The sequence below is a fragment of the Tachysurus fulvidraco genome, chromosome 10, assembly GCF_022655615.1.
Source record: "Tachysurus fulvidraco isolate hzauxx_2018 chromosome 10, HZAU_PFXX_2.0, whole genome shotgun sequence".
NCBI lineage: Eukaryota > Metazoa > Chordata > Actinopteri > Siluriformes > Bagridae > Tachysurus > Tachysurus fulvidraco.
Window position 1 is genome coordinate 9821606 of NC_062527.1, and position 21737 is coordinate 9843342.

The following is a 21737-nucleotide window of genomic DNA, read 5'->3' on the forward strand; positions in this document are numbered from 1 at the left end:
AAATGTGCTGCTATGCCTTTTTGACCCCAAAGGAGGAGTTCATGGATCAGATAAAGTCCGTTGAGATGTGGGCCCCGAGAAACTTAAGCTTATACCCAGATTTAACAGCAGCTGTCTTGATGTGAATGTGTTGATGACCTCGTTAATTTTCCTGGTGTTAAGTTTCAGGTTATTGTCCCCACACCATGACACTAGGTGATGGATCTCCTCCCTATAAGCTGTTTCACTGTTACCTTTGATAAGGCCTGTAACAATGGTGTCATCTGCGTACCTGATAATGCTATAGAAGGCATGCACATCTACTGTATGCAGTCACGGGTAAAGAGAGGAGATAATAAACATCTCTGAAGTACAACAGCGTTGGTGAGATTCTTTTACTTAGTCTATTGAGTTCATCAAATAGAATAAAGTCAACTATGAATCTGGATATTTTGAAAATCTCGTTATTGAAATGTAATTTATTAATGTCACAACCGTGTGCTACAAATAAAAAATACTTTAAACATGCAATTATGAATGAAAGTAAAAAAATAAAAATAAAATAAGCCATGCTTTTTCAGATATAAATGCTATATATTTTCCCAGAAATAGTCAACACTTTGAGAATTAAAAAACAAAAGTATCACAAATACAAGTATTGTTTAATAATGGCAAGAAAGATTAGCCAATATAGTCCTGGTATATCTGCATGAATGGTATTTTAAAAAGTCTATGTGACACTGGACTGTTAGCTGGTGTCAGAACAAAAAGCACAGTAAAACAGCCACAAGATGGCGATGTAAAACTAGTTATCCAAATTACTCCACACTGAAAAGTATAATCCTATTGTGATCTGATCAAATTGGGGGAAAATGCTGTTTTCCTCACTCATTCCAGTGTATTTTTTGCTTATGTATTAATTAATTTGCCCAGCTAACATATCTAAACTTGTTCAATATTAAAATGAATGAATTCTGGCTCAACTCACTGTGCCATGATGCCATCGATAGTTAATATTAAACATTTTTAAATTCTTCGATGAAGTTCAGAGTCAGAAATATGCAGGCAAAATGTAAAAAGTAAACAATGCAAGATTACAAAGACTGTGAACAATTCTATGCAGCACACAAAAATAAAGTCAATAAGCAGTGGATGAAAGGAAAAACAAGAACAGTTAATAAATGACAGTATAACAACAAGAGGTCAGCAATGGAGTTACAGTAAAGCTTGCCCTCTATGCACTGACTATTCAGGAGTTCTGGCACCAGTGATGTGTAAACCATGCGGTCAAACCATTGTCTTTAAAAACAAATAGAAAAGGTGTGTGATAGCACCTATGTTAATACAATAATATTTAGCAGTGCGTGCTCATTTTAAACAGAATACTGCTTTGGCGGGTTTTTGAGGCCAAGTGTCCTTTCAGTTTGTGAGATTGCATGAGCTGCTCTTCTGTTTAGCAGCCTGCATTCATGAATAACATCTGTCAAGAGAAGAGGAAAAATAAAGCAAAAAGCATAAATCACATTCTTTAAGCTACTGTGGTGTCTGTAGAATTTTAAATGTAGCACTGAAAGAAATATTAAAAATGAAATAGAATATTATAAGGTATTACCATTAAATTGTTTGTAGGCTTCTTCAACAATGGCATTATTTGATCTCTTTATCTCCCAAAATCCATCTTCTACCCATGGCTTACATTCTGGCAGTTCTGGCAGCTGGCCATTTTTATACATGCCTGCTACAAAGGAAAAGATATTGATATCAGAGCAACTGGAAATGCCATGTATTATTTAACATCACAATTACTGAGATTACTAAGGCGTATGAATGTGTGTCCATATGAATCCATATGAATGTTTGCACAATGAAAGTGTTAAACCATCACAACAAAAACCTTTGAAACCTTTTATATTTATAAAAATAATATCATGAACAAATAAAATTGATAATAAAACAGTTTACTCACAAATTAAAAAATTATTTGAACAATTAGAAGTACCTTTTATTGTGTCATCAATGTCTTTACATAACTGGTAAAGATCACTTCCTCGGCCAGCCACCCGTTCCCCTATGGCAATGTAAAATGATTATTTGTATGATCATTTGGCTGGCTTCTTAACTTGTGTTAGTTTGCTAGTATTATTATGGGTCCCAGTGCTAAACTTTCCTCACCATCAAACACTTTGATGTTTGGGAACATTTCAAGCACTGTGTTTCTGTATGATGGGTTCTTGCAAACTGGAAGAAATGAGTGAGTGAAGTTAAATTGTAAGCAAAATTATAAAAATCCAAATTAAACATCAAAGCCCATTACCAGTAGACTAAAAAAGTAACCTGGATTAGTGTAATTGTAGGTGTTGTCCTTCAGCCTAATACTCTCTAATTTCCGTAAAGACTTCAAAGCATGGAGGCCATCAATGCTGAAATACAAGACGTTTAATCAAAATAAAGGTAAAAGGGTAAAACTGGGTAAAAAATGGTTGCAAAGCAAAGTACCTGGATATAAGATTGCCTGCCATATTCAGACTCTGTAGACTTTCACAACCAGAGAGGGATTCTACAAAATAACAATACATTATAATACATATTAGATACACTGTTTGCTATGACTACTTCTAACTAATCATTATGTTCATTTACCTATATTGGAAATCCTGTTAGCAGACAGATTAAGCACAAGAAGAAGTCGGAGTGACACAAGAGGTGCTAGATTTGTAATATTATTCCCAGAGAGGTCCAGCCTTTCCAGGTTTATACATTCTCCAATGCATCCGAGATCATATATTCCTTAAAATCAAAAAACACAAACAAATATTTTCTGATACAATGACCATGGACTACATATACTTCATATTAACAGCAACAACACAATGAAAACTACCTAGGCCCCTTAGTTTGAGAAATAAAATGGATTCCAAATCAAATTCTCCAGTTCGGGACTTCAGGAGCCCATTAGTGATCTTTGCACACTCTGTTTCTGCAAAACAAATAAAGATTATAAGTTCAACATGATTAAGAAAAAAATCTGTGACAATAAATAAAAAAAATAATTATCTGATAGTTCAGATTGCAATATACAACCACTGACATCCACTATGAGATCAGAGAAAAGAGGACAAGTTTAAAGTGAATAAACTGAATGTGTACACAAGTAGCACAGTGGTGCAGTAAAGTAATGTTACTGCCTCGCAGCTCGCTGGTGTGATATTGTGCATGAGTGGAGAGCACAATCTACAATACCTCATGTAACTGCTGTTATAATACTGTGTTCATTCCAGTATTTCTGCACATGTAATATTGTTTGAACATACTGGTCTGTGCTGTTTCTGTTTTTTTTTTTTTGTCTTTTGTGTATTGTCTTGTATTTTTTGTTTGCACTGTCTTTTGTCCTGCACTGTCTTCTTGTCTTTTGTCCTGCACTGTCTTTTTGTCTTTTGTATTGCACTGTTTGCACTAGGTTGCACAGTTGCACTTTATGTATCTAGGACTAACTTACGAAATCCTTATAGCTCTGTCTTTGCTTTATGTAGCACCACAGCCCTGGAGAAACATTATCTCATTTCACTGTGTACTGCAACAGCGACATATAAGGTTGAAATGACAATAAAAGCTTCTTGACTTGACTTGACGTGACTCGAATATTCTGCTTGTGTTGTGTAAGTTTTTTTTTTCTTTATGGTTTGTCCAGTTTCCTCCCATATACAAAAATGCGTAAATAGAAGGAATGGCTAATCTAAAATGGGTCCACCATGGCACTTACTAAGTTAAAGCCATCACCGAATATGAATGAATGGAAATAAACTAGTTTATATAAAACAATGCACTGCACAACAATAATTACCAGTTAGTTTAATTTCCTGACTGAAGAACCTGTTCGAAATAATGTATTCACTAAGGTATGATTCAACCAAGACGTAGTTAATCATGTCGATCTACTCATTTAAGTTACTAGAACAGTATCTTTATTAGTACCGCAGCGTACAGACAGCTACTGTATTTCTACGCCACAGACAGAATTATTTATATAATAAATAGTGACATAGCTGCCTAGCTTACACGTTTGACTGGTAAATATAAAGGCTGGTAACCCACTTACCTTGATCTTTATCCCTTTTTGCTTCCATGTTTGACCTAATTTATGCTATTATTAAAGGACAAAGACATTAGAGGTGTTTTGTCGTACAGTAGCTGCTGTTGAGCTCTGATGCTATGCTAATGGTACAGTGTGCCTTGGGCTGATTCGCTGTACGGCTGCGCGTCAGGTTTGTTTGTGTATATTATCATTTTATTTCTAAATATTTCCTGATCTGCAAAGACTTAAGAAAATGCTCAGAGGATAATATTCCTCACAACCCATTTTTTTGTATCAACCGGAAGTTCCTGTCCTGTTTTTCTGTGTACGCTGCTTGGTTACTAAGGCTATGTCAAGGTCCCTAGCAACGCTAATCCTGTGTAGAGCCATATGTGCAGGGTAAAATAAAAGTAAATACTACTCAAAAGTATATTATATATTATAGTACGCAGGAATATGCCTGAAATATTTCATTCATATTATTAATTTGGTCCGTTTTATATTTTCATTTACTTAAAATCGTTTATACTGATCTTAATATTTCTAAAAAATAAATAAATATAGTGTTCTAAATTAGCATCATACACTATTTTGACTGTGATTAACTACCAGTTACACATAAATAGCTGGCAAATAGTTTTTTTTTTTAATTACCATGTGAAATTTGAAAGAAATACATGGGGGAATAAATCATCATAATACACAGTACTGTGTAAAAGTTTTACATATGCAAAAAATACTGTAAGGCAATGCCATAAAGAAATGCTGTGAAAAACAGTAAAAGCAAAGATTTCTACAAAAACAAACAAACAAACAAACAAATAAATAAATACATGAACAAAAACACACACAGATAAATAAGTAAGTAAGTAAGTAAGTAAGTAAGTAAGTAAATAAATAAATAAATAAATAAATACATGAACACACACACACACACACACACACACACACACACACACACACACACACACACACACATAAATAAATAAATGAATAAATAAATACACGAACAAACAAACAAACACACACAGATAAATAAATAAATAAATAGAGTAGTGAAGAATAATAAAGTAAAGAAAATCAATATTTGGTATGACAATACTTTAATGTTTTCAAACATATCAGTAGTCTCATGTACAGTTTGTGCAGTTTTTGTGATTGTAATTGGCTTGCAGGTCTAAACATCTTGGAGAAAGACTTTGCAGTCAAAATCCAAGTTTTCTATTGTCAGATATTGTTTTTTAATCAGGTATACACTTTTTTAAATGTAACTTACCTTTATTGAGAAATTATTGTAATATTGTCTATAACAATATTTGTATTTTAAAAGTAGGGTTTGAACACTAATGTATAATATTAATTATCTATCTATCTATCTATCTATCTATCTATCTATCTATCTATCTATCTATCTATCTATCTATCTATCTATCTATCTATCTATCTATCTATCTATCTATCTATCTATCTATCTCCTTCATGACCTGGTGACAGACGCCCCCTAGTGTCACCTGAGTGTAATTTCCCTCCCAGTCCAATGCTGTAGTTCTCCGCTGAGCGTTGGCAGAGTGAGCAGCTGTGGACAGCAGTGGTGCTGAAACGGGAGTGTGTGAGTAATCCTACAAGCTATTTTGCTATTCATGAACCTCTACACTCGAGTAGAGGAGGATCGCGGATCATCTTGCACTCAAGTATTTATGGAGAGTGCTATTGGTATTACAAACATCCATAAGTAAGCCGGAGGTCTGCAATTCTATGCGCGGTCACGCTTTTCTCCGTCTGGCCACACCGTATACATGCCATAAATGCCTAGAAAAGCCAGGACTCCTCCAACTCCGAATGTGATGCATCTGTACGACAGGAAAATCACTCGGCTAAGATGGGTAATAAGCAGACGATATTTACTGATGAACAGCTAGACGCCTACCAGGTAAGAGACTTCTAGGTATATTCAGCTCTTCAACACTTCCCACCAGTAATCAAGCTTAAAGTCAGATATCATAACCTACAGAACCGCTGACATCTGTATAAATCAGGGTAATCATACAGCAAGTTTGCTCGTGTTTCAGAGCCTATTTAGGCTATTCATGGAAACATAAACTAATTACAATGCAGTAGAAGGTAAAAAATCCCTATTGTTTGTTACTGCTGTTAGGATATTGCCTACAGGCTGCTGTATTACATACTGCTGCAGGATCCTGAGCTGCTTTAAAATGGAGACACAAAAACTTACACCACATCTCTTACATTTCTTTGCCTTACCAAATTGCTCTTTTACTTTTGAAATGTAGCATTATCTTGATCTTTGCAATTGAATGTAAAAAATAACTAGTAAAATCTATTAAAACAAATTCTAGATTAACCTTACTCTACATAGAAAATGCATATTTATATTTGTCAAAATTATTCAGAGTTTTTGTCTTTCACCCTTTAATTTAAACTTCCAAACTGTTTTGATCAGTACATGATCACACCTCTTTTCTTAACAATAAGGTTAGTTTTTAGATTGAAAGGCAGAAAAAATTGTGAGGGATTATACTCAGCAATTTCTCCTGAACAGGATGCTCCTATAATCCTTGGCCAATGCGTAACTCTCACTGCCATCATATTCATCTGGCATTTCATCTAAAGCATCGAGCAAACCAAAAAAAGGCCAAGGTTATACCATATTGCTTTGGTATATGAGTAATCCAGGAAAAATCGGTAAATTCTGAAAATTAGATTACCTGAACATATGAATGTTATGCTTACTATGATTGTGCTGACTGAATTTTTTTTTAACCAGCTAACAGGTAGCCATTTTTTGTGCTTCAACCAATACCTATAGCAGAATACAATTACATGTAGCATCTTCTTGAGAGTTATTTGATGTTATTTTACATGTGGGTTTGCCTTTTTTGTTTTGTTTATTGATCTTGTTATTCCTAGAATCACTGAATGGCATAATTACTATAGAAATGTGGATATCCCAAACCACATAGGTAGTTAAATAGGTGGTGTACTATTATGACTGTGGATAATAAAACATGCTTACCTAAAAATAAAAAAAAAACCACACCAAACATTTAAGCCTCCTCAATCTGTTTTATGGTTCTGTACAGAACCTTGTGGTTTCCTCCAGTGCAACAAACCAAAGAACCCTTCAGGGGACAATATTTTTCTCTATTTTTCTTTTAGAGTGTATCATAGTTTGCCATTTAATATGGTAAATTAAAGTTTAGAACATCACCATAATTTTAGTGACCCATATAGTTTTTCTTCTCCTTGTATGTACCTGGAGGAAATCCAGTTAATAATTAATACTCAGTTAATCTATGAGGATTATCTTACACCTTGTACAGTCATACTGGAAACTTCTGCAAACTTATCACCACTGGTTCCTGGAATAATAAAGGGTCAAAGAAAAAATGAAGACAATGGAGATAGGAAAGGATCCGACTGATTTTACCCATGTGCATGCAAAAATACCCAAATAACATCTACAGTATGATTAGTGAATGACATCTACTATCTGAAGTTCTTAAAAACATGCATAGAAAATAAGACACCTTTTGAAAGTTCTCTTCATTTTTCTTAACTTTAAATACAACGCTGTCTAGAGCCAGAAATGAACACTCCCATTGTTCATGCTCTGTAATTAAAACCAGCCAGTTCATGGACTATTAGAGCCAAGTCATACTCACATCACTACTAGTCACTCCAGCATGACACAGTAGTGTTCTAATATGTGTTTGTGTTTTCTAAGGGTAACAATGTAGTTTATTCCTTACATAACATAAGAATTTTATTAGTATATATGTACTTATATAAAGGTATGAGATTTATTAAGATCTAAAAACCTACAAAGCTCAAAGCAACCCTTTATTCATTATTAGATGTTGGCCAAGAGTCCATTTTCATCTCTCAGTTTCTGTGTTTTGGTAATAATTTACACAGGAAATCTATCCAGTGTGCTAATAATTCTTGTCTTTCTGGCCTTGCCTCACATCACACAGACCCAAGTCCCAATATTTCAGACTAATAAGAAATTAATAATATTTAAAGGCTAATGCCATAATTTTTAAAGCACTCTCACAAGAATCTCGAGTGATTTCTGGCATTGTTTTTTTTTTTGTTGTTGTTGCATAAGCCTATGAAGGCAAACACAGGGTTAACACTGTAAAGGAGACATCAGTCATTAGCTAATAAAACAGTACATCAGTACATACTATATTGGTGATACACCAGCAATGCTGTATTAAGCCACTGGACTGGTAAAAGCAATGCAAATAGATACAACCATACAGTCTTGATAGAACTGCTGGGTTTCATGTGACAGGGATGTAATCGATGGCAGTTCTCAGACACAACATTATCAGCTGAGAGAAACGTTAAACCTTTCTGTGTTTAAGGACGACATACTCAGAGGCAGAGAAGCTCAGAAAAGTGATCAATTCAAGTGACAATTTAGTTAACATTAATTATATATCAGTGAAGATTGTGTTCAGAACATTTAAGTCTTGTTACCTGTTAAGAATGTTTCATACAGTTTGTTTTCCTTCTGTCTTTGCAGGACTGCACATTTTTTACCCGCAAGGAAATCCTTCGGTAAGTTATGCAAACTTAATATGATATGAGCGTATGTGATTCTTAAAGGATCTTTTGTATACAAGGAACCTTGTATACAATGTTGTCACATTACTACCTTGATGACAAACTGGACCAAAGTTGAACTGTATGGCTTTTTTTTTTGTTAGTTTTGTTTATATTGTCTAATCTGTGCTCAGCACTGTTGAATTGGTTTCTAATTGACAAATTTTCTATAACAAGAACTTTTGTTATAACAGGAACTAACTTATTTTACAGGTGCTCCACAAGTAACAATTCCATCATTGATTATTTATTTTTTTATTACATAACCTGTTATGATTTTTTCCTTATTTAATTACATTCTGGCCCTTCATCAGCCCTTCATCACCTCTTTATGTTAAAATCACTGTTGGTTATATATTTCTCACTTTAATTAGCAGTAATGGTAACATGCTTAAAAACCTGCAAGTCCACACTTATACCGGTGTCAAACACACTAGTTCCAGTTTTGGAAATAATTTACCATGCAAACATGATCTTAGTTGTAATCTTTCCACTGATGGATGGGATAGAGGAGTGTGTGTTTACAATTCTTTATGTGGGATATGCGTATATCCAAAGTCACTTACACTTGAGCTGAACTGTTGAGCAATAAGAGCCTTGATTAGTGGCCCAGAAGTGGTTCTCTGGAGTTCAATCGGATTTGAGCTCATAAACCTCCAGTAAGTAGTTCAGTTATTTAACTAGCATATTTTCCATGTCAGGATATTTACACTTACAAAGTGCACCTACTCTTTGGGCTGATTTAGACTGAAGTGTTCTGCCTAAAGTGAACTCATATAGGTCTGTATATTGTATTTACATACACGCTGTTATGCAGATCTTTAATTCTTTTGTTTCTTTTTTGGTCAAGTCCAGTAAAAATATTTCAGCTTGACATTGGAAGAGTTAATGGTATAATAATTAGTTAGTTCAATATGTCATGCTGTCTTTAGCTGTGCTTAATGGATTCTCATTCAAAAAAAACACAGTAGTTGTTGTATACTTTCCTGAAGGCTGCTGTAAAGAAACTAATCTTTCCATTGATGTTTGCTTGAATTCAGACCATATTTAGACAATGTCTACAATATGGATGTCCTCAGGTTGACACAATAAAAGTAGACCGCAGTGTACTGATAACTGTTCACACTCAATAGTCAAAAAAGCTTCCTCACTTAAATTTCTACAGGTAAATTGAAATTGGGTTTATCAAAGAAACCTACACAATTCTTACAATATACAGAATACATGGCAAGACTGCTGTGTACACCCCTCACAAAAGTCTCCAGGAACACTTTATTTTAGACTAGGAATAACTGAGTCCTAGTAAAGGGGGACAGAGAGATTACAACCTAGCCAGACACAATTTATAACTGCACTCTGCAAGAGTGTGATTATTTTTTTTTCTTTTTTCATGTGTCTCTATCAAAATCTACCCCTCAGAAGACCTGGCAGCAAGCAGCAAAGCGTGTAATTGGTTGAACGACATATGATATTGCTTCTGTTACAAGCCCTGCAAATACACAAACTTTCACTGGTATCTCTGCACAGCTCTCTTTGTACCTCTTTTAGGTTTTACTGACTGGGTGTAAAACAGGATTTTTGGCCCATGTACTACTGAGACATTACCACTTCAGGTGTAACATTGAGAACTATCCTAGCTCTATCAGCAAAAATATCATTAGTCAATTTCTTAGATCCTTAGTGATGCAGATGTATTGCAATTAGCTATGGAGATGTTTAGTATCATTTATACAGTTTTAACCTGTATTTATGAGATGAACATAGATGATGTAAATGTAACTGATCTCTAATCATGGATGTTGGGTGGTTAATGCATATTTTCTTATTGAAATTTTTCAAGCAATTAATAAATTAAATTAACACAATTTTCCCATGTGGATGAATATGCAATAGTATAATGGACTTGTCAGTGCCTTTATTGTTATGCCACTAGAAGAGCTTCAATTTGTATAAATTCTACACAACTATGGAACTGTAATGGAGTAATGAGCAAAATTCTATCTAAAGATATTTTCCCTGTTCATATTTTGTTGATGGGATGGCAGAACACTGTGGGACAATAGAGTCCAATATCTCTTTGCTTGTTTGTTTTAAGATCTGGTAATTATGAAGGCTATAGCATATAATTGACATCATTTTCACCTTCATCTCACCATTCTGTTAACCCTTGTGAACTTATGGATTTGGGTGGATTTATTATATGATATTTATTTTTTTATTCTTTCCTAGATCAGCATTTGTTTGTAAGCACACAATTTTTGAGAGAACAAAAACCTTCTGGTGTTTGGGTTTTCTTGATTATTTGATTGTATGAAGATATTGTTAACTTTGCCTTTTTACCTTCTTACCTTTGCTCTCTTATTGACTCAACAATATTTTTGTCAGAGTTATTGACCTGGTCATATTTTACAGCATCCTTAAACAGAATGTTCATTAGTTATAGCCTCTGAAAGTTATGACCTTTGATGCTTTAGTCAGTTGTCAACAAAAATTATATTGACACCATCTGAGACATGTTTAAAATATTAAGCATATTGTTAGTATTAAGTTTCCACATAATTCACCTCACTATGTGGATTAAATATTCCCATTCCCACATATCAGATTAGCTGGTTCAGCAGGAATGTGTGTTACTAGCAGCTTCTATAAATATGATACTAAGAAGAGCAGCAGTGCTTTCGCTGAAACCCTTCACCCCTTACAGTGGTGTTCTCACCTAGGCAAGGATCACTTTGCAAGCCTCGCACCTGACCTGGAACCCAATCTTCTGATTATGGGCCGGCATCCAAGCAACCCAACTCCCCATCCCCCACTTGAGGCCACGTCACCTATAAAAATAACAAATGCCGTCCTCTTTCATTTGTGGCTGAACAAAGATAGGACTCCAAGAAATAACAGTACCAGTTTTTGTTCCAGGCCACTCTGGATGCAACAAGACATACAACAAATCGCTCCCGTTATTTTCTAATGTAATTGACATATGGCTCTCAGATTTCAGGATGTGCTGTTAATCGGGGCTGTAGAAAGATCAAGTTACTACTCAAAGAAATTAAAAGCAGATACTGGGGGATGAGGTACAGTGTAGGTTTACAGTCAAATTTACCAATGACTGAGCTCGAACTGTGGCGCTTTGCCTTGACTGAGTTTCTGTCTTGACACAAACTAAACTGCTCATCTTTTGTCACTTGATGGAAATTAATAGTTCATGTTATAATCATTATTACTTTATGGGAATTCAGTTCTTATAATCATACAGACATAGAAACATTCTACAACTAAAAATTGCAGAAATTAATCATATTTTGCAGGTAATTAAAACAAATTGACTCCTTTTATTGTTCTACCCAATATTTACTTTTATTCTTTCATAGGTCTTTATTTCAGATTGATTAAGCATTAATTTAACATATTTCATCACTTTCAGTAAGCATATCAGTTAGCATGACTATGTGAGAGAAGATTTTGATGGCTCAACATGAAGCTTCCATGTGAGCCAGGCATCCATACCTAAAAACTGAAGCAAACCAACCTGCCATATTGCCTCATACACAAGATATTGCAAGGAGTGCACATAAAGTAGCAGTTACAGGGCCTTTAATTGGAACTATGATGGACAGTTATATGGAACTTGTCTATAATGCAAACTTTATAAAGCCCAGGCACAGACAAACAAATCACCAATGGACCACTGCAGTTCCCTTCATCATGGATAATTCATGCAAATTATATATCATATCATATAAATGAATATATGTCAAACATATAACTGTCATTATTTAATTTAGATAATGCTATAGACACACTTCCAAATTGTACACACAGTATAATAAAAATATAAAACTTTAAAATCTGTAAAATACATACTTGTTCAAAATACAAACTTACAAAATACATAATCCTACTATTGTCAAAGTACCTCACATTTATGCTATTATCTCTGAGGTGCATTTAAGTAAAGGGTGAAGCGCTTTATTTCTGATCACATTTTATTTAATAAAATAAGCTAAAATAGTCCTTACCCAATAGCACGCACGCACACACACACACACACACACACACACACACACACACACACACACTCACCTGCACACACTCACACACGCACACACGTACACACGTACACACGCACACACGCACACACGCACACACACACACACACACACACACACACACACACACACACACACACACACACACACACACACACACACACACACACACACACACACACACACCTGCAGCACTGCATAAAATATATCCATCAGCTATATTAACACAAACATAAACATACATCATTACCTACATACATTTCTCACTAAGGGCTGCTCCTGCCAAGAGGATAAAGCTCTTGCCAAAATGAGAATTTCTCTACGTGAAGAATGGATGCGCTATTAGAATTAGTAGTAAGGATGCCGTGTGATATACTAGCTAAGTGCTTGCTATTGAAAGAAAAACCTAGCATTTATGTCCTAGGGATGAGGGGTAATGAGATGTTTAATATATTAGCTTCTAATGGCTACTAAAGCCTCAGCTTATTCTTCAGCACTAAGCCATTACCAGCTTTTATCTGCTGTCTTCAGAGTGCTGCATCACCTGCTTCTTTCAGTACTTCTTGCATGGAGCTATTTGCAAGAAATATTGTCATACACCTAGCTACACTGAGGGAGTGCATGCAGCTCCATCATGCTTTCATATTTGACAAACAGCTGCTTTTAAGCTCAGTATGTCTTATAGGTCCCATAATAATAGGTGATGGGGTCTTGACCTGATTCTCTTTGTGTATCATTATGCAGTAGCAGTTGTTGTGAAGATAATCCTATGTCAAAAAAGTAAACATATTGTGATATGTTAGTATTCCTTAGTAAGTTCATTTTCCAGTAGGTTTTACTATTCATTATAGTGGTTTTTATCTCCCCAGCTCTTACACAAGAAAAGACACAGCTTATTTGATTCATTTGGGTGAATCATTCCTCTACAGTGACACTGAGATTAGGTTTGATAAGAGGGCCAGTGGAGCACAGGAAACAAAATGGACAATCACCTCACAACCTAATGGAGTCCTGTATTTTATGACCTTCATAAAACACACACTTCTTCCCATCCGGCCAACACACTAACACGGTAGTGACACTATTATGCAGGGTTAGGAAATGGTTATCATCACCAATCATTACAGGTTGTCATCTTCATTGACCTGATTTGGGTCCAAATGTTGTCTTTAAGGCCTCTCTCTCTCTCTCTCTCTCTCTCTCTCTCTCTCTCTCTCTCTCTCTCTCTCTCTCTCTCTCTCTCTCACACACACACACACACACACACACACACACACACACACACACACACACACACACACACACACACACACACACACACATTACCTTATCTTATTCCTAACATGACTGGAGTTTTGTATTAGGTGTAACATTTCATTATATTTAAAGAAAAAATGACAATTTTACAGGGTTAGAGGTCATGACACTGAATTTATATTATTTTCAAGCTTATCAAATGATTGTGATGAGCTTTATTCATATGTAACTGTACTGGTTTGTTTCAGACATTGACACAGAAATATTAGGGCCTGTGAGACCTGAGGTTTTCTATACCAGATTTACTATAAGATTCTTCTATAAGTTATCTTTTGTATTTAGCTTCTGTTTCTTGTGTGTGGTGTTAGGATGTAGGTGTGTGCTTGCTTGCTCTCATATCATTCCAATATTGATTTTTATAAAACATCTTTGTGCCAATGTATTTTTTTCCCCATCTTATTAAAGTTGGAGCCTCTCTCCCTCTCACTAGTTGCCATGCTCAGACTCAGACACGGCTCTCTGGACGTGCTCCAAGTATCTATGTGTGAGCAAATGGATAAAATAGCCTTGTGAATTCTGCCTCTTTTGCTAATCATATTATTACATTCCCCTTTGCCAGTAAAATATTACATTAAGTTTGGGTCATTAATAATTGAATTTCTCAAATGTATGAGAAGTGCATTTTTCACAGCTTTCCATGAGAAATCTGCTACTAAATCTAAACCATAGCCGATACTGTATATACCTCATCAGACGATCAATCATTAGTATAGATGTCTTGTAAATGGCTATGGATTGTGCCATTTCTGAGCACAGTAATGCAGAAAGAAAACAGGTATCTGCCGATAATAATTAGAAAGCTGCTGCAATTGATTCTGTTGATTAATATACAGGACAAGTTTCTATAAAATTCTACTGGCTAAGGAGCATGGCCCTGAGCATTTGTGTTCACCAGAGGGTTAGATAATTTACAATAACTGATAGTTTCAGGATTAACATTGGGCAGAATGTGTAATATATACTGAAACAGTAAACTTAGTAGTAACGTCTTGTTCTCTTTCCAGGTTACATGGAAGATTCCATGAACTGGCTCCACATTTAGTTCCCATGGATTACACAAATGACCCTGATGTTAAAGTCCCTTTAAGCCTCATAGTCAATATGCCAGAGCTGAAGGTAATGCTGTTTTTAACACCACATCTACAACATCTAATTATGCATTAGCATTATTTGAGTATTGGTACTCTAACTATTTGTTCACTGATTCAGACTAAACCTTAAATTTGCTATCAAATCTAAACTTGATTTTTTGCTGTGAAACGGGAACACTTGTTTTGTTGTTTTGATGATATTGTACAACACATGAGAGGAACAGTAGTTTGTACCACCGAGCTTATAAAAGTTAACAATTAATGAAATAATGATGTATCAGATTTTAAATTAGCACTGCTGGATTTTTCATGGTCGTAAATAAGCATCCTGTATATTTAATCTTGAACTTAGATGGAAATGCTTTGAGAAGACTGCTGTTAAGCTAAGCAATACATCATTGAATAAGTATTTAATAGTTCAGGTCATATGTGTCAAGAGAGGTCAGCACTTCAAAAACATTATAGTGCTGCTGAATTCTCAGGTCTAACTGGTCAGAAGGTGTTATTTAAGTGATTTAGGTTGAAGAAGATATTAACTATATAATTGTTTTTCTATTGTCCTGCACCCTGTTGTGTTTATTCCTTACATATTACCATTATAAAAATACATTAAAATATATTTAATATTTGCCATTTACTTGTCAGTTTATGCCAAAGTGCAGTTTTAGTTTAATTTGGCAACAATGGAGTCAACACTATATTGTTTATTACTATGTCCTGCCTCACACGTGATCTCTGGCTCACTAGTCAGTTCTTCCTGATCAGGCAGGGTGAACATGTGTCCTTGCTGGTGATGTAATTGTTCCTTCCTGTAAATATGTTGTGTGGTTAGTGGGGCTGTAAACCCCCTCACAGTGGTGGCCTATAGTGAAGGAGATAGAATTGATGTGCCTCTGACAGCACACAGCCTCCAAAAGTCTTCCTAGACTTCATAAATCTGTGTCCACACTCAGTCCAAGGCTGGCTGCTAATTAGCCTTTCATGTTCAAGTGATGTGATTCACCACACATCACTGAGTCCGAGTGTTTTTTACGTCAGTGTTTTTCCCCTACAGACTGGCCTTTCTTTGATCCAGGATCAACAGGCATTAATCCGATCTTAACTTAAATAAAGTAAAATATAGCGAAACAAAATGCTCATACCACGACAGCTCACTTTTTTCACAATACCTTCCAGGATTCTCCATATAAACAGAATGAAAATGTGTGTAATTGTTAATATGATAAACATTTTATGTATATTATGAAAAGCTTTCCTTAAGGAGACATTTTATTAAGTATTTTCTGTGAGGAGTCTCAAGCATCAGCCTGTCAGAGGTCAATGTACAGTAAAGCTGTAACTATGTTTTCCAATGAGGGAAAGTATTCCGGTGCCTTGGAAACAGAACAAGATGTGTATTTTTTGTGCGTCAAATGAAATTCAAGAGAAAGATAAAAGGGCAAGAGAAAGAACATTTATAGCCTTTCATGATTGTGTATGGAAGGTTCACAAACCAGTGCACTCTCAATTCTGATCCCTTCTGAACCTTCTAATAGGAGCAGTCAGAATAAAAAAATTACTGTGGGTATTAATGGTATAAAACCAATCAAGACAAAAACAATCTTATTTCCATTGCCAGCATCATACTGTTATCCTGTCTTTAATTATTTTGGAATCACAGGGTGGCCAAGTTGTGTTTTTTATTCCTTATTTATCGGAAGTGCCTGGTTGGGAATGTGAGCCACACCTATTTATCTTACAGCACAGAACAGCACAGGGTGGTCAGCCATGCACTGACTCAAACACAGTGTGTCTATATCCTTGCCCTCTCTTTGTTTTGCTCATACTGTAACAATGTTGAGTCAGCTGATTGGAAGCACATAAAAAATTCCTGGAAGCCATTGGAAAGTTCAGTGTGTGAGAAATATATTTGCACCAGCGTGGAGAGTCTCACTCAGCAGAATAGGCTCTTATGCCTGTACTTAATCAGAGTGCAAGTGATACACACAGTAACTGTAACATTTCAAACTCAAGGTTTAGCATCCATTATCCTTCAGTGATGAATCTTACCTCATTGTTCTTGCCAGTCCTTTAGCTTTTTTGTACTTGGTTTAATGCACTCACGTAATCCATCCGTGTTGTGCAGGAAAATCCTTTCCGTGACAGGATTGTGGAATCCTTCTCTGAGGATGGCTTGGGGAACCTCAGCTTCAACGACTTTGTCGACATGTTCTCAGTTCTGAGTGAAATGGCCCCCCGAGAGTTAAAGGCCATTTATGCTTTTAAAATATATGGTAACAGAGCCTCTTTTCATTAGCACACATACATTTCATAATGTCTCCCTACCACAGTTTAAGTTGTGGCTTTAGTGGCCCTAATAATCTGTAATGTATTTCACATTCTCCATTTGCAGATTTCAATGTGGATAATTACATCTGCAAGGAGGACCTTGAGAAGACACTGAACAAGCTGACGAAGGAGGAGCTGACACCCGAGGAGGTGATCCTGGTGTGTGAGAAGGCGATTGAAGAAGCTGACCTAGATGGAGACAGCAAGCTCTCCTTCGCTGACTTTGAAAACATGATTTCCAGGGCTCCTGATTTTTTAAGGTACAGAACTTTGTGCATGTAAGCAAAAAATATGTTTTTGAACAGAAATTATAATGAAGCACTGAACTGCTTCTTCTTTACTATCAATTGAACTTTGAGTCCCTTTATGGCATGTCCCACTGCTGTTGATACAGTATACACTGAATTTTAGCCTAGTAACTGGTATGTCTGTCACTTTATTGGCACTTTGTCTTCATTACCGCCATACTGAAGTGCTGAAGTGCCAGAAGTTGCAAGGAATTCTCTTACACAATGGATATTTATCACCAAAGACACTCTGCAGCATTATCTGGCAATATCAATACCAGGCATTAAAATAATACTTCACTCTAAAATACTAAAACAGATCATCATGAATAAAAAATGAAACAAGTGGGCACCATTTATCATTGTTTAAATAATGTCAAGCTAACTGGCTCTGAAGTGCTTTTATATGCTGTTAGCCACATTGGGCCTCATTTACCAAGTGAATATGTTGGGAAATCACTCATATTAATATTTAGGTAATGTTAATGAAAATTCAGTTCAGTTTGAAATTTTACATCTGTGTAAATTTGCATATAAGGAGCCTTGCTAATGCAACCCCCCCAATGCAGGATTCAAACATTAAAATTGGCATGAACTACTGGAATCTTTTTAAGTTGGATTACACTCACAACTTTAAACTGCTTGTTTATGTTAATTTCTTACACAAATTTACTGAAAAGTTTTTGAATGAAACTTGCTCCATATTAACAACCTGAAAAAGCAAACCAAAAATAAAACTATTAATCATAAAAAATGAGACTAGTTTTTGAATTAAAGATAAATTATATGTATTGTAGGCTGATTGGCATCTCTAAAATTGTCCATAATGTGAAAGGCTGTGTGAATGTGTGCGAATGTGAACTGTGAATGGTTCATTGTAGACAGCTATTCTGACAGCTAAGCAAATTGAAAATACCAACATTAAGCGTCATGAAATATGTTTCCATCTGCCTATGCATACAAAAATGTACAAAATTGTCTAACATTTTTGTAATTAATATTAAATGACATGACTCACATCATATGGGTTTAATTAGGTTTATGGTTACGGTTAGGCCAGGTTAGCTTATATATTTTGTAACTAAATGTACCCAATCACACCAAATTTGAGTGACTGTCTTATTCCTTGTTTAACTCACATGTCAATAAACCACATGCATATAACATCCTTTAATGTTAACACAAGATAAACTCAGTCTTTATTGATTTTTTTAATTTATGTTTAATCTTGTTTTTGAAGCATGTGTTGAACCTTTGCATCAAGCTCAGTGAGCTTTCACCCTCTGAACTGTAAGCCCCTTTATTGTAATTCAGCTCTGATGTGTTCTTTTTATGAGTCAGCCGTTCCTCTGCTGGACATTTACAAGCTCCACAGCTGTGCCCCACTGCCACAGAGGGATTGGGACTGACAGAAGACTAGTATAGCATTGTTTATTGTTCTGTAGCTTACACTGAGGCAAAGTGCATACTTCTGCCTTTTACATGCAGGAACATTAATCTGCTTCAAAAAAGCTTTTACAAGATCTGGTGATGAAGACATTTCCATTACAGATATATGAAAGAAGACAGTTTAAAGTCTTATTGTGACATTCTAAAATTGTTATAATAAGTTGTTTTGTTATATATTTGCTCTTTAATCCATGTGATTTATATTTAGAAATGCACCAGTGGACAAATTATAATTACACTTAAATTATAAATACACTTAATTAAATTAAGTGTAGAAATTATACTCATTTGAGTAAAAGTACTGCTAGTGTAGTAATAATTCACTTGAGTAAAAAGATAAAAAAAATAAATAAAATGAAAGTGTTGTTCAAGAAAATTACTCAGGTAAAAGTTAATAAGTCCACTGGTGTTGATAATGCAATTGCTTTACAAATTATTTTTTCATATGTGTACATTTTGACTGAACTAATCCAAAAATGTTCAGAGAATTCCAAAATAAATATAATAAAATATGAATAGTTTATTCTTAAAAATTAAATAAAAATTAAAGTAAATATAAAGGAAGTATGATTTAATTATACTCCAAAAAAAAAAAACTACAAACACTTGAATATATAAGAGATACAGATATAAGAGATAAACTATACACCTTTTCTGTCTGGCAAATAACACTAAAGCTATTATTACAGCGGCACAAAGTTTGTGCTTCACATAATGCTGTATTCTTATTTTACCTTATTAAAATCCTAGGTCGTTTCAATATAATAAGCCATTCTCACTGCAAATGTAATCAAAAGCCATCTGTTCTTCCCAGTTATTTTCAATTTGTCTTATAGTCAGACATATGGATAATTGGAATCTTCTGAGTCAGCACTAACGGTGATAGACTGAATGTTTTTAACTCCAAATTCATTCCAGTTTTTTTGCTGTTATCACTGTTCCGAATCAGGACACTGCCGACCAATTGCCAGTAAATGTCAGAGCTTTCTGATTTACCTGGCATCAGGCAAATTTCATGAAACTTTTAATGGGAGGAAACTATCTTAATGAATAATTACGTAATCTTTCTCTCTCTCGCTCTCTCGTTCTCTCTCTCTCTCTCTCTCTCTCTCTCTCTCTCTCTCTCTCTCTCTCTCTCTCTCTCTCTCTCTCTCTCTCTCTCTCTCTCTCTCTCTCTCTCTCTCATGCAGCACCTTCCATATACGAATCTGAGCGGGCTTCTACTACATCAACAGCGATTCCTTGGAGTCCCTGACTACAACTTGAATCCTTCTTGAAAAACGATGGACACATATATAGTGCAAAGCAGTGCCTGCCCTCTACATCTCTGAAGAGTTTTCTCTTGGTCCTATTTGAACAGTACTCACTTCTTGGGGAAGCTGGATTTTGGATCTCTTTGGCTATATTTGTTTTTTTCTAAAGGAAGCACACTTTAGAATGAGGAATGCTGAAAAAAATGCATGACTATTATCCCCTGCTGGAAAGATTCCACAGTTGGCTAAGATTCTCAGAGTGGAAGTAATAACAATGCCTGGAGGTTGAACATCTGTGTGGGCATTTCTCATATAACCATGTGGTGTTTGAGGAAGACACCACTGGAATATGGACTTAAGGTGTTATGCTTGTTCATTTGTCTATGGCACCACTGATTCAGACATCAGACACTCTCCTCCTGTTGTCTCCTCTTGTTTAAAATTGAGAAAGATGGACAAAACAAGGAAGAGCAAAAAGATAGGATGTAGAAATTGCCAGGAGAGAGAGAGAGAGAGAGAGAGAGAGAGAGAGAGAGAGAGAGAGAGAGAGAGAGAGAGAGAGAGAGAGAGAGAGAGAGAGAGAGAGAGAGAGAGAAAATGAGGGCTAAAAGCACAGCACTGGCATCACAGTCAGAAAGACAGTCTTATCTTTTTTACAGCTATGCAATCTTTCTCCATGAAATGCATGAGTTTCATTAATTTTGCCCTCTGCTAAAAAATTGCTTTTGCTGTATCTGATTCTCTTAGTTGTCTTATTGCTTATAGGACTGGAGCATGATGACAATCATATCAAACTGTTCTCCAGTTGTAAAAAGGGCTCTGTCATCTTTTCTTACATTGAACCATTCAGAAACCATACATTTTTATTGTGCTCTTACATTCTGGTTTTCCTGTTTGAACCTGATGTGTGTTAGCGCCACCTCTTAATCTCTTATTGTCAACCCTTTTTTCAGTATAATAGAGGGCATTTGACTTAACTTTGAATAAAATGTTTTCTGCTGTTTGTTGACTGAATGCATCTGTTTCATACTGGTGATTTCTTTTACACATTGTGCAAGAACAGGATAATCATTTACGTCCAACTGGTATTTTGAATTTCTATCGCTTTGAGCTCAATTCAGTATTTACATACAGTATTGATAATTTACAGATTATGTTAGAATTCTCCTCATATATCACTATATACGTTTAATCACCGATTATTAACCTGCTAACAGTTTTGATTAGCATCTAAATCCGCTGTTGCAAAAAAAAAGTGAAAACATCTTGTTGACTGTTGC

The 21737-nt window shown here is 35.4% G+C and overlaps 2 protein-coding genes across 3 annotated transcripts; one reads left to right on the top strand and one right to left on the bottom strand.

The window, feature by feature from the left end:
• Positions 1 to 446: 446 nt before the first annotated feature.
• On the bottom strand, positions 447 to 4412 carry lrrc61 (leucine rich repeat containing 61). Of its 2 annotated transcripts, none has more exons than XM_027173441.2 (9): positions 4076 to 4412; positions 2861 to 2956; positions 2620 to 2766; positions 2476 to 2536; positions 2314 to 2399; positions 2152 to 2217; positions 1979 to 2047; positions 1592 to 1714; positions 447 to 1459 (listed from the first exon to the last, which is right to left on the bottom strand). In XM_027173441.2, exons 1-9 carry the CDS (start codon positions 4101 to 4103, stop codon positions 1353 to 1355), a joined length of 783 nt encoding a protein of 260 aa, XP_027029242.1. In that variant the 5' UTR covers positions 4104 to 4412; the 3' UTR covers positions 447 to 1352. The 2 variants fall into 2 exon arrangements, with proteins under 2 accessions (XP_027029242.1, XP_027029241.1); XM_027173440.2 differs by having other exon boundaries at positions 448 to 1459; positions 1592 to 1717; positions 4076 to 4410.
• A 1136-nt stretch (positions 4413 to 5548) lies between these two features.
• Positions 5549 to 21036, top strand: cib2 (calcium and integrin binding family member 2). The gene is made up of 6 exons (XM_027173442.2): positions 5549 to 5981; positions 8604 to 8638; positions 15054 to 15165; positions 17266 to 17413; positions 17533 to 17728; positions 20395 to 21036. The coding sequence occupies exons 1-6, from the start codon at positions 5931 to 5933 to the stop codon at positions 20414 to 20416; spliced, it is 564 nt and encodes a 187-aa protein (XP_027029243.1). The 5' UTR covers positions 5549 to 5930; the 3' UTR covers positions 20417 to 21036.
• The last annotated feature ends 701 nt before the right edge of the window (positions 21037 to 21737 follow it).

Excerpts from the sequence above, each read along its gene's own strand:
- cib2 (XM_027173442.2), top strand. The coding sequence starts at position 5,931 with ATGGGTAATAAGCAGACGATATTTACTGATGAACAGCTAGACGCCTAC. Across the intron at positions 8,639-15,053 it reads ACCCGCAAGGAAATCCTTCG|GTTACATGGAAGATTCCATG; the intron begins GTAAGTTATGCA and ends TTCTCTTTCCAG. Across the intron at positions 15,166-17,265 it reads TCAATATGCCAGAGCTGAAG|GAAAATCCTTTCCGTGACAG; the intron begins GTAATGCTGTTT and ends CGTGTTGTGCAG.
- lrrc61 (XM_027173440.2), bottom strand. The coding sequence starts at position 4,103 with ATGGAAGCAAAAAGGGATAAAGATCAAG. Across the intron at positions 2,957-4,075 it reads AAAAAGGGATAAAGATCAAG|AAACAGAGTGTGCAAAGATC; the intron begins GTAAGTGGGTTA and ends TTTGTTTTGCAG. Across the intron at positions 1,718-1,978 it reads CATTGATGACACAATAAAAG|CAGGCATGTATAAAAATGGC; the intron begins GTACTTCTAATT and ends TTTCCTTTGTAG.